This window comes from Eurosta solidaginis, chromosome 3, assembly GCF_040869045.1.
Source record: "Eurosta solidaginis isolate ZX-2024a chromosome 3, ASM4086904v1, whole genome shotgun sequence".
Classification (NCBI taxonomy): domain Eukaryota; kingdom Metazoa; phylum Arthropoda; class Insecta; order Diptera; family Tephritidae; genus Eurosta; species Eurosta solidaginis.
In genome coordinates this window covers 38,004,582-38,018,247 of record NC_090321.1, presented here as the reverse complement: position 1 = coordinate 38,018,247, position 13,666 = coordinate 38,004,582, and the positions used below count along the sequence as shown (strand labels likewise).

The following is a 13,666-nucleotide window of genomic DNA, read 5'->3' as shown; positions in this document are numbered from 1 at the left end:
TATTTCGACTTCAGTCTGAAGTTATCCTCAGGACTGGAAATGACATACAAAACATAATTATTAAAACAAAAAAAAAAAGGCATCAACAAACATTCATTACTTACATCTTAAGCTACGCTTTTAAGACTAAAAAAGCTCTACAGTAGTTATATGTAACACGCATACAATTGGTATAGACAGAAAAGTAAACAAAAAAAAAGAACAGTAATCGTAAACAAAATTCATACGATTACTGTTCTTTTGTTTGTTTACTTTTCTGTCTATACCAATTGTATGCGTGTTACATATAACTATTGTAGAGCTTTTTTAGTCTTCAAAGCGTAGCTTAAGATGTAAGTAATGAATGTTTGTTGATGCCTTTTTTTTTTTTTTTTTGTTTTAATAATTATGTTTTGTATGTCATTTCCAGTCCTGAGGATGACTTCAGACTGAAGTCGAAATGTTGCAAAATAAAAAAGCAAAATAAAATACACATCCAAGTGTTTTATTTAAGAAATCCCGGCCTTGAGCTCAACCCAAAAAAAAAAAATTTTATTTTTCTAGAAACTAACGGCCAATAACGAGATAAATAATAAATTTTAGCAGCAAAACTAAAAGAGTTGACTTATAATAAGATGAACTATAACAGTTTATTATACGTTTGCGAGAGCAAGAAAAAAATTTAGAATTTCAAATATTGCATATTTATGTATTGCCAGAACAAATTACAACACATGCTTACATACCAAATACTACTATGGAATAATTTGCTTGAAACTACACATCACATTTCACTTTTGTTTTATTGGCTTAATTTTTTTTCTCTCTTTAAAAATTATGCTATACTAAAGTAAACATTTTTTTTTTAATTATTTGTTACAATTTTGTATTATTATTTATTATTTTTTTTACATTTAGATACATATCAAACTCTTTTCTACATTTGTATCTTTCATTCACTAAACAAAGTAACGCTAAAGCTAAAGCACTAATTAACAAAAAATCTGTGCGCTTTCCAACAGATTTCTTTCTTTTGCCAAATATTGAAATGATTCTTAAGTTTTTTTTTTTCTATTTTCAAATTTCTTATCGGCAACTGCATGGAATATCAAACAATTTCAGCTGCCATTTCGAAAAGCCCCTAGCTTAGCCCTATATCGGAATCGGTTTGAAGAACGACTCCACAGGAAACGCTATATTTAATTATAATTTCAAAACGTTTTGAGCTATAAGTAGAACGTGCATGAAAAATAAAAAAAGTAGGATAGCACGTTTTCGAACTGGCAGCCGAGCAAGGGTGATATTCCGCTTCGAGGTCGATATCTTCTCTAAATATGCTCTTCAACATTTTTACCTATATATTTTTTTGCTTTATATTGAACACTGCTCACTCTTCTTCATGGCAAAAAAAAGACATTTATATCTAACTATCTAATATCGAATCATTAACACGATCCAAATCATCGAGCGTATCCTCAGAACCAGATGCAGTAAGATCGCACAATTCATCTAAACATTTCTGCTTCTTTCGCACATTCCAATGTAGACATTCTGCCAGCGAATCGAACCAATCGGAAATTTGATCTTGTGCACATATACTGGGTACGGGATAAATTGAGGTTGTGACACGCAAACAGTCGCCATGTAGTAACTCTTGACGATTACGTCCATCAAATGAGACCCACGATGTGTTGCGACTGTCGGGCGATATGGAGATCTGTATGTGGGTGAAGAAGAGAAAGAGACTGTAGTACATTTATTTTTAGCGAGTTGGAAATATGAAATAAATTACCTTTAACTCCACACCAGCTGGCACCACAATTGGTCTAAAGCTCAATGAATGTGGACAAATGGGTGTTACCATTATCGCCGGCACGGAGGGATGTATCATTGAAGCTCCAGCTGCTACTGCATAAGCTGTGCTGCCAGTGGGCGTAGACACAATTAGGCCATCACCCTGAACAGATGTGATATATTTGCCATCTAAGAAGAGGTCGATATTGCTCAGGTACGGTGATGGGCCACGATCGATAACGACTTCGTTGAGCACCTGTCAGATAAAAAAAAGGAGGAGTAAGATGATTTTCTGTTAAACTAATTTTTTACTCTCTCTCCCTTTTTTCCACTCTCATTTTCTTTTCTATTTCCCTTATCCTGTCTTTCATGCCTTCGTTATTTTATCTTTCTTTTTCTTCTTTTATTATTATCCTTTGTCTTATCTCTATATCTATAATTATTTTTTTCCATCTCTCACTCTCTTTCTCTCTCTAAAAAAAAGCAGCGGTATTCTTTGTTGGACACATTCTTTATTTCTCCTTTCTTTCTTTCCCTGTCTTCTTCTTCGTCTCTCCCTTCTTCTCGGTCGCACTGCCCCTCCCTCTACTTATTTTTCTCCCTCTTTTTTATCTAAATTATTTCATTACGTATTTTTATAGATCTTTCTTTTCTCCTATCTCCATCTTCTCTTTGTTTTCTGTGCTATCTTTTGTTTTTATCTTTTATCTCCCCTCCTCTCTTCTAAAAACCTCCCCTTCTAATTCCCTTGCTTACTTCGCATACCCTCTTCATCTCCCTCTCCTATTCTCTTAGTATATATCTCCCTCTTTATCCTTCTCTTTCTACCTCTCCATCATTTTTTTCTGCCCCTCTTCCCTTCTCTTCCTACCTCTCTCCCAATCTGTATCTCTTCTATATATTGCTCAATTTTTATTTCTTTTATTCTCTATTCTACTCTCTTTATTTATAAGTCCACGCCTTTCTCCTCCTTTCCGTCTCTATGTTTCAATGTCTTTCTTTCTTTCACTGTCTCTCTGTTTTTCTTCCTCCCTCTTCTCTCACTTACTTACACCAGCCTTGTTCTTCTGCTATCTTTCTTCTTATTTCTTTCCGTTTTTGTCTCTCTCTTTTCTCTCTGTCCTTTTTCCTGCCTCTCCTTTTTCCTCTCTCCATTCCTCTCTCTTGTTTCTCCTCTTTTTTATTTCTCTCTCATATACTCCTTCTCTCCATATGTGATCTCTCTTTGTTTCCTTCTCTCTTCTTTTCTCTCTACCCTCCTTTGTCTCCATCCATTTCCTCCCTCTCTTCCTCCACTCACACTCACCAAAATATTCGTTGAGGCACGATTTGCATTTTTACTAGATCCACCAGCAGATATTTGCCCTTCCTCAAGCGCTGTACAATGTTGATCCATTTGATGATTGCATGGATTTTTTATTTGATTATTCAGCATACTCTCCGATTCCTTGCGTCGATCACTCTTCCTATAGATGACACAACGCAAGCGACTGCGCAATGTTAATGCTGCATGTCCTTCCAATACATTTGTGACTTGCTCTTGGAAATTATCAAATTGGAATGGTGTTAGAAAACCAAGCGAACCCAAATGGAATGCCATAACTGGTGGTACAGATTGTTGGAATAGCAATGATGCATACAGCAATGTGCCATCGCCACCTAAACAAACTATGAAGTCAATGCGATCGGTAAGGTCGTCACGGCCGTCTCTAATGTTGGCAAAATAAAGATAAAAGTTTAAATTAGTATAATCGTAATGAGAAAAAAAGTGCTACTTCAACTTACTTGAATGTTACCAATTTCTCTTTGATATTTTGAAATTTCTTATCCTCTAATAGTAGCGGGTCATCGAGCACCGCCGACTCGACCCATACAACCATGTGCTTCTCCTGCACCAACCATTCGACCAATTGTACGAAAGGCGCCAACACCGTTGAATCACGCACTTTCTTTATGACGAGCACGGTGAGCGGTGGTTTGTACCAGGTCAAACGTTGACTGGCAGGATCCTGAATTTGCCTGAGCATATAAAAGGAGAAAGGTTTATATTATTATTATACTTGTCAAATTTACAAAGTGTGACCTTGCATGTACCCCTAAACGTACACCCTACCTCACTTCGGTGCGTCTCAGACTCATATAAATATTATTGAAACGTAACCAAAGCCATTGTATTGTGGTTCCCTGTAGCGAGCTCTCTCCATCAACGACTTCTCCGTATTCTTATTCTCACTCTCAATCTTACTATTTGCCACTCTATCTTTCATTCTATTTTTCTCTTCCTTCACTTTATATTTTCCTTCCTTTCTTTCTCCCTCTTCCTTTTGCACTTTCCTCCTGCTTCCAGTACAACTTTTATTCTCTTGTTCTTCATCTGTTTTTATTTTTTTCTCCCCGTCCTTCTCCCACTGTTTTTATGTCCTTTCCCTCACCTAATCCGCTTTCTTCGCGATACCTCTCGCATTCCTTTCCCGTTTTATTCCACATCTTCCTGCTCTCCGTCTTCTCCTTACTTTCCTTCTATATACATCTTTCTATACTCATAATATTTCTCCATTTCTATACTGAATCTTACTATACTACTTCCCTCCTGCTGATTCTCCCATGTCTCTTCCCTCCTTCTTCATCTGTTCTCTGGTGTTTCCCCCTCTGCCTTTACGTCTCCGTTTTTCTGTCCCTTCATATCATCCTCTTTCTTTGCGATGCTTCTCCCACTAATTTCCCGTTTTAATTCACCCTCTTTTTGTCCTTATAAACTCAAGTTTCCATTGCCTTTCCTTCATATATTCTCTCACCTTCTTTCTCTACCCGTTCCTATTTATGCCTGCTCCTGTCTTCCGGTCGCTCTCTTCCTTTTATCTTTTCACTTTCCTATCCTATCAGCTTGCTTCCATGTTCTTATTCTACTTCTCTCCGTTCCCTTATCCTGTTCTTTTCACACCCTTTGACTCCTTTGTTTCCTCTTCTCTCCTTGCCCCTTCTTTCTTTTCTCCACCCATTTCTATCCCTCATAAATAGGATATCTAAACCAAGTGTTGCAAAACTGTTTGAAACACTTGCGGAGCTATAAAGAATTTTCGTTTTCTTTAAAAAGGGCGCGACACTTCCCACAATTTGAAAACTATATTCTAATTTATCTATAACTCATACACATATGCCGATTTCTGTAAAAACATTGGCCTTCATCTATATTAATAGGCTTTCCCTTTTCTTTAGCCTCTACTTACCCTATTTTTACCTCCCCTTCCTTTCTTTCCTCCCACCCTTCTTTTCCCATCCTTAAGAAAAATCATTGCTATACCAAATATTCAACATATCCTTGCAATGCGAGGGTTCGCTCATGTTAAACGTGCTGAATGGAAGGAAGAATGGCTGACTTTATCAACGAGGGAAAAGGCCTCCGCTGGTCTTGTCCTAAGTGGAGTTGGACTGACGTGGAGCTCTTCAAGTTATTTAGTACCCCTCGCAAGGCATCTCAATGGATCGGGCAAAAGCTTCAAGTCTTAAATAAACAGATTTATCTCAGCACGACGTGGCCTTTAAATCGTTTAAGCTTCTCCGAAGTCGCAGGAAAATCATATCGCTAAAAAACGCAAGTATCCGGATGAAGCTTTAATAATAAATCCGGTTTCAGTAGCTTCTGCTTCTGTTCTAAACCCCACTCTGGCCCTAGTTTTACCAATAGTACCTATCTTATAATTCGAAATACCTTGAACCGCATAAAGATACTAGGCGTACAACCAGATCAAAACGGCGTTAGTTCACGAGATACTTTTGAAGGTCACGGGCGCTTCCTTCGCTTCTACCTCTGCCTCGACCTAAGTGACAGTTGTTGAAAATAGTTCGCCACCTACTTCCTACCTAACAGCAGTTCTTGCAACCCATCTCCCCGATGAAGTATTAGCGCAAAATAATAGCAATAAAAATGCTCCCAGTGGTAGTTCCTCTCACGAGATTGGTGTTTGAATGGCGCGTAGAATTGTCGACGCTAACAAGGCATTGAAATTCTTCTTTCTTTAGCATTTTATTTAGTAACTATGTCATACTTACATAACCATTGCGGGATTTTTCATTATTCGTCCACATGGTCCAAAATGTTGATAGGGCGATGGAGCATTCAAACTTCTAGTGCGCCTGAAAATATAAAAAGAGTAAATAGAATTATTAACTATGGAGAAACAATTTATTATAGTTTTGATCTTAAACAGTAAAATTTGTTATTTACAAAACCCGTGAACGAGTCATTTGATCGTGTGAAAGGTTTCTGAAAGTTTTGTAACCTTCGGTTTTATCGAAACCTCTTTCGGAAGTAGATTCAAAAATGAGACGTCTTCTTAACAACAGAGAAAAAATCCCGCTTAACGCCCTTTGGCGGAGCTGCAAATTATCTTTTTAACTCAGAGTTAAGCTTCGCATGAGGGATCAAACTCATATAATTTTGACACATTTTAACACTGAGTTAAAAACTTCTACAAGTAAGTCTAAGAACGGAACACTTTTATATTCTATCGAAAAGAAGCATTTCAGCTTATTATTGTGGGAATACTTCTTTGTCTGTACACTTTGAAGGTGATATTTGTTGTTAATTTTTGTATTTTAACATAAAATCATCAGATTCCCTGAAGAAGACGTGAAAGCTCCGACACGCGTAGGAGAGAAAATTACAGTTTAACTTTGCCTTCTCATTTTTTGAGTGTAGAGCACTTTCTCCATAAATTAAAAAGTTTGGCCCAACAAAAAACAAAAAAAAAAAAAAAAAAATGCGTAAAAGTGTTTCTTCCATAACTCAAGTAAGAACGGCTAGAAATTTTCTCCCAGCTTAAAAACCGTTTGTTATTACTCTTTTCAACCAACATTGTAAACTTTTCACCGCTTTTCTTTTTTCTTTTTCACTGCACTTTAGCACTCATTTGCTCAGATTTATCTGAGGTGCGCAGTGTGCTCCCACACTTAGATGGCATATTTCCTTTCCGTAAGAGCAATACTACCTTCATTGTAACTATCTCACTGCCGCGCTCTCTGAAATCGCTTTCGAATTGAGTGTGAATTATGCTCAGTTATATCGTTTGTGCAAACTTCTCGCAGACAGTAGAGAATCCATCGAATGTCTCTCCAAGCATAAACAGGGCCCGTATTACGTGTTACTATCAGTGACTAAACAAAATTTTTACTCAAGCGATAACTATGCAACTGTCAAACATTTCCTAAAAATTATAATATGTTATGGATCTAACGAGTACTATTTCTTGCTAGTTCAAATATGCCATTAACCCGATTAACCATTTCAGAGATATTGTGATTTAAAAAATTATTTTCGATCACGGATCGTAACACGTAATACGGGCCCAGCTTCTCGGCGGCAAGCTATGCATGCGATACTTGGTGCACATTAGGGTGGGACAATTTGCGTGGGGCCATTTTCGACTTCTTTTGTAGCAGATGCGGCTTATAAATTTACTATTAGATAATATTTTCAAAGACAATTTTGAGCTTGAACAAATTTGAGAGAAACTATCAGGCTTCAGATATTCGACGATACTTCAAAACCCTTTTGAGATTTGGAAACTTGTGGAATTTTGTATTATTTTCTAAAATCTGCCTGTATTATAAACAACATAAAAGGTGAAGTGCATGAAAGCTTGCAAAGCTCGTAAACCGTGTAAACATATATAAAATTGGTTCCATTTCCTAGGTTCCCTCGGTTACGAGGCTATTGCAAATCTTGAGTGAGTAACCTTAATGATTCGTCTTAAATAGTGAAAACTTGTAATTGATTTTAGATCTAGGTGAAATTATTTAAAAAAAATGCTTAGCAGAGGAATAATTGACTAATAAGTTAGTTAGATAGATTGTTGTGAGGTTATGCACTGTGACCTATTGGTCTATTGTGTAGAGCTCGCACTAATCAGTGAGTCGATTAACTAAATAACTAGATTTTGACAGTAGTCGACTATTGTTATTCGGTTAGAAATGCTCGATTCGTTGAAAGCTTTCGACTAATCGATTAATCTCTCACTTTCGAAAGATGGTCATATTTCAAACCGCGGCGAGGTCAATCTACTTCATATAGTGGAGCTTGAACTTTCCAACTGTTGGACTATTATGTTCGCTCATGTTTGTATATTTAAAATTATTATACATTTCGTACAAAAAAAGTCAAAGACAAATCGGTTACTGAAATTCGATTTGCTGCAGTAGTCGAGTAGTCGCAGCAAAACGACTAATCTATTAATCAAAGCTGAGCGACTATTCGATTACCATAAACTGACTACATAGTAAGCATGGTTTCGTTTACAAATCGAATAATCGGTTAACCGGTTAGTCGGATAATCGAACTATTTTCCGAGCCATACTATTGCGCCCTCATTCGCTTCACAGAATTTCATACAAACCGATTTCCCAGAGGAAATCTAGAATGGTATTCAGCTTTACAAAGTGTGCATACTTTCTAATTTTAGCGATACACGAATCCTTAGTCCATTCGAGCAAAACCGACAAAGATCGCTGTCGCTATCACAGAACCGACACAGATCATTGAGTTACATTGCTTATCACCACCGAAAAAATTCCATTAAAAACTTAATGTAAACAACACTTTTTTTCACATATCAGTTGGTAGAATTTTTCGATTTTCGACTACCGCCCAAAATTTTTTAACACGCCATTTAGTTAGATATGTACATATGTAAGTAATGTTTATGATCATTAATCGCTCATACGATCATATGGTACCTAGTACATGTGTATACGGCGAGCTGTGTTTAAGCACATAAGAAGCCAAACCAGATTTAGTTGATCACCTTAAAATTGTTAAATATGTGCTTGAGTGGCGCCAGGCACCGAAAATCGTTAATATTTTTGTTTCATTTGATTACAATCTAGTAGATATATTCTGGGTTCTTTGTATAGATTTTTTATGAGTTTTTTTTTTAATAATTGTTTGATTTTTTTTAGATTAACTGGGTTTTACTAAACGAACTGTTAAGTGTGCTAGCAATAAAATTGCATATACAACATTTTTATATTCGAATTTTTTAGTAAACACCTACAAAAAAAAGTTGGTGTAAAAACCGCACTGGAGTGCTGGAAAAACCTGTGCTCAAAATAGAATTTAAAATTGAATAATAAAAAAGAGGATGTTTCTTGTACTTGGACTTGTACCAAGGACGTAATAATAAAAAACAAACATAATGTTGCTTCGGCGGGGACTTGAATACAGAAAACTCGGTGTAAAAGGCGGATCACTTCACCACCATACTACAGCATCTACACATCTGTCATTACTCAATACAACGAGCAAATAGCGTTGACTCCAAAATTAGATTGTGTAATGCTGTACAATAGCACCACAATTTTTCACATTGCACTATTTTGGTGCTAAATTTGAAAGCACACCAAAATTCGTTTTGATGTTACACCGAAAAGGCGCTTAAGCGATTTTGGCTGTTTATGACGCTAATTGGGAGCACCAAGGGAGCTCAAAAGTCTTCCTCCACTTGCCTCTCACAACTCAGTGATGGCTTCCCCCTTTCCACTGCTTCCAAACTGTGGTACTGAAATACTTTCTTAGCCGAAGCATTTTCTTCCATTAGCATAACATGAACTACCCAGCGAAGCTCTTGGGTTTTTATTCGCTGCATTATCATCAAATTTTCCTAAACTTTATACAGCTCATCATTACACCCTTTTCCATACTCGCCGTCTGCAGGACGCACAGGACCATAAATCTTACGAAGAACTTTTCGCTCGAACATTCAAAGAGTCATCTCATCTTTTCTCGGCACCGTGTGTGAGGTATAAAGAGCGACTTGTACGTAGCGCGTGATTTTTTTCTGCTTACGCGGTACAAAGTAGCACTTGTTAGCAAGATTTATTCTTGGTTTGATTTCGAAGCCGATATGGTTTTTGCAGTTAATGCTGGTTCCCAAATAGACGCAATCTTTCACAGTATCGAATTTATATCCGTCAACAGTTAAATGTGACCCGGTCTATGAAAACGTGGCTTATGAAAAAAGAAATTGCGAGAAACAGCTGTTAAAGATAAACAATGCATTTCTTCAGTTTCTTAGTTGTAGTAATTTTTTTTTTAGTCATAAGCCACCTTTTCATAGACCGGGTCACATATATGTAGCTGCCAAGACACAAATGCGAAGATTCTTTTTCAGACGTCAGCAAATACTTCGTCTTGTCCTCATTTACCGCAAGATCCACTTTTTTCGCGTCTTTATGTAATACAGAGAAGGCAGTGCTCAAAGCGCGTTTTTTGTTAAGCGCCTTAATAAACGGGCTGAAAGTGTTTTTGTTTTTGTGTTTTGTTTAGTTTTTTTTTTTTGTTATTGCATTGACGTAAATATCTAGTTCTGCTAAAGTCGTTTCGTTTAAAGACAAATTAATTGTTTTTGTTTTTCGATTGCAAGAAATTGTTCACCTTAAAATTCTGCAATTCGCTGTAATTTTGTCTAACGGTGGCAGCTGTTCTGGCACATTATCGCCATTGCTGTAGGTATGAAGACCGTTATTATATTCATATTCTTTGATATGGTTATTAAATTCTTCCAAGTCGACGCCAGCGCGTTCTAATGGCAATGCATCCAACAACAATTCTTGATGACGTCGATGTATGGGCAACATTTTTTTTTTTCAAGCACTTAGTACTTTTTTGCAAATTATAAATTTGTTTTCTTATGTAAGGAGAATGATTTAACTACTTTAGTTCAAAACGTATTTCATTACTACTTTCAATTCACTTTGTACAATTCCTTTATAAGCCAAGTACTTGTAATTGAGTAGCTTTTAAGCGGCTTGTCTTGCTCAATCAACTATTGTTACTGTGCGATGCGACGTTACGTTGTTGCCTTTTTGATTTGCTGTGATTGCTGCTTTTTTAGCTTGGATGACGCTTTTGTTGTCCCACGTTCCGTTGCTTGCTGGCTGCGCGAAGGTTAAGAAAATACTGAAAACAACTTGCTACTAACAATTTGCAATACGTTTTTTTTTCTTTTGCGGATATTTTTTGAGTAAGACACCGCTATCGTACAGCTCAGCTCGTCTGCTGGCAGGAAACATAATTCGTAACAAAACGACGAGTTAAAATTGTTCAGTGTTCGTTTACACATAAACCACAATCAGCAAAAATATTAAGCAACAACTACTATAAACAATTTGAGTTAATAAATTAATACAAAAAAAACAGATATTGAGTGTAAAAGAAGGCAAATCAAAAAAACAAAATATATAAAAAAATAAAACAAAAAAATTACGAGAAACAAAAAAAAAATGGCGCACACAATCAATACATCAAAGTAAACAAATAATTGTTGAGATTCTCAGACGGATGTTACGGTTTGCTGAGAGAACCAAATGTAGCGATGAAGATGACTTGACAACAGAAAACTTAACTACATACGAGGGTAGCAACAAAAGTGCGCTTAGTTAGTGAACTATTTACAAATGGCTTCTGTTGAGAAAATCGCCCTAAAGCTGAAGACGTCAATAATGACAGTTTCGTTGAAGCTGACAGTTGATAAAGATCCTCATTTGTAACAAGAAACGATAGTCGATATGCTGTACCGCGAATATGTGTAAACCAGCTATGATATACGAAATACAGATCTCTATGTGCTTAAGAAACGCATTGAAATCAAAAAACTGTACTACCAATAAATATGATTTTCAAATAAGGGAAGTAGCAACCATTTCAAATTGGTTATTCCAGCCACCAATCGCTATCAGTGTTAACATTTTAGCTTTTTTTAAACTAGATTAATCTTTTCTTTCTCCGTTTAGCTTGAAAAGTTGCGACTTAGCTTTAAGCTTTTTTTTTAGAAATTTTTTAGATTTTTTCAAACATTTAGAAAATCTAGATAAACAGTTTTATACCGTTTTCACACCGAAACTTCATCGAATCACAATTCTATTTAATGAAATAATTAAGTTTCCCTTTTCATACAGGGCCTTTTGCTTCATTAAGCGAACATCTGTCATCAGCCCCAAAAAAATATTTTGTTTTTACACAAAATAGTTAAAATGGAAAGCAGCTACCCATAGATGTTGCACCTAACCAAATATGGGCCTATTTTCGAAAAGCCATATTATCCTTTGCACCAAATGCAGCGAAATTTTAATTTTGAATTTTTTCGTGTTTTTCTGTTTTTTGTAAATTATTAAAAATAATTTATTTTTGATTGTCATTTGTTACATTGACAATAAAAATCGAAGCACCAAGCAAAGCCGACTGAATTTTTCACTCGATGATACATATATGCTGCGTAAAACGACGAACTCGATCCGTTGCAATCGCATCAACACAAATGGGATGTCCTTGTTTTTTTGTACTTATGTCAACAGGCATAATATATATTTATTTAAAAGATACCGTTGTGTGTAAAGCTTTTAGCTCATAAGAAGTAAAACTTACATAAGGAATTATTATAAGCTATAAGGTAGAATATAAAAACTTTATTATAAGACTTATAGACCAAAAAATAATAAGGCTTATTTACATAAGGCCTTATTAAAAGAAACTACTTGCTATATTAGGATCTTTTATATAAGGCGTATATATAGCCCACCCAAAATCAGGCTTACATAAACTGAAAGAAAGACTGGTAAAATCAACCGAAATATGGGTCAATTCAACCGAAATTTCTGTCAATTTTTATCCATCGCAACAAGATGTTGAATCAACTGCGCACAAATCGTTGATTCGTAATTGACCGTTTTAGTAGTCAAATGAGCAAAAAAGTTGTTGCGACAGCTTTGTATGAAAGTACCTATCTTGCCATATAAATAAATAAATGTAAGGCGCGATAACCTCCGAAGAGATTTTAGGCCGAACTTCTCTTCCAATTTGCGTCGTGCTCCTTTTTAATTTTTCTTACAAATTGGCGGGACGCGACCTACTTGTTTTATGCCGACTCCGAACGGCATCTGCAAGGCATGCAGAAATACACTCGGAGTGCTTGCGAACACTGCCGAGGTGCGACCCCGCTTAGAAAATTTTTCTTCTAATTGAAAACGCTTGTTTTTAAAATTTTGATGTTGCTTTTCCCGGGTTGTGAACCCAGGGTATTAGGTGTGGCAGGCGGAGCACGCTACCATCACACCACGGCGGCCGCCATATAAATACGTAAATATGTGAATACATAAATATGCATGCTCGCTACACATACGTACATATGAATATAGAAATGAAAAGAAAATGAAAGAAATGAATAGTAGTCACAAAACTGATTCTCAATTCTTTCAGTTGCAGCTCAGCTCATTCTCAATTTCTTCTCTCGCATGTAGTTGTCACACTTGATTGTTTCGAACAAAACTTCGCTGAAGTAACTTTACATGTAATTCGGCAAGTTTAATTTTCGTAACACTTTAAGTTGAAACGATTACAAAACAACTCAATCTTTTATTTTGTCGGAAACATCAACATTAAAAAAGGATGTTTTTTATTATCTTATTAGATTCGTTCGTGTGAGTGAAAATTCATAAAAACTTGAACAAAATGTTACTAACTTTGGAAAAATTCTGTTCGTTCAAGCATAAATTTTGCAACAAGAGGGCGGAATTTTGCATTTCGCTTGGACGAGAAGTTGCAAAATTGTACCCGATAAATAGGTGTCCCAGTATCTCATAATTTTTTGCACAGTAAATTCAAAAAAAGGGGGTTTCGTTTTGTATTGATAACTGAAAAACTAGTTTTTTGTTGTTTTCCCATTTTGTGTGTTTTTTCGATTTGGTGGTTTTCATATTTTGGTGTTTTTTTTTTAACAAGTGGCACCATCGTCATAAGTACAAAGCAGAGAGCCCAGTGAGCGTAAAATTCTCTTTGAAATTTGCTCATGTATTGACAGTTGATCGCCGTTGAAATGACCTGTAAGATCAGTTGTGTTAACGG

The 13,666-nt window shown here is 36.1% G+C and overlaps 1 protein-coding gene across 6 annotated transcripts in view; it reads right to left on the bottom strand.

Annotated features, from left to right (window-relative positions):
- Positions 1-529: 529 nt before the first annotated feature.
- Nadk1b (NAD kinase 1b) overlaps positions 530-13,666 on the bottom strand; it is a 137,915-nt gene continuing 124,778 nt past the window's right edge. For 5 of the 6 annotated variants that reach the window (XM_067771409.1, XM_067771407.1, XM_067771408.1 and 2 more), the window contains 5 exons: positions 5,824-5,907; positions 3,559-3,792; positions 3,080-3,482; positions 1,772-2,029; positions 530-1,696 (listed from right to left, as the gene is read on the bottom strand). In XM_067771409.1, the coding sequence (XP_067627510.1) occupies positions 1,403-1,696; positions 1,772-2,029; positions 3,080-3,482; positions 3,559-3,792; positions 5,824-5,907 (1,273 nt within the window). In that variant the 3' untranslated portion in view covers positions 530-1,402. Of the gene's footprint in view, positions 1,697-1,771; positions 2,030-3,079; positions 3,483-3,558; positions 3,793-5,823; positions 5,908-10,201; positions 10,812-13,666 lie in introns of those variants that run through there. The other variant, XM_067771410.1, reaches the window with a different exon arrangement.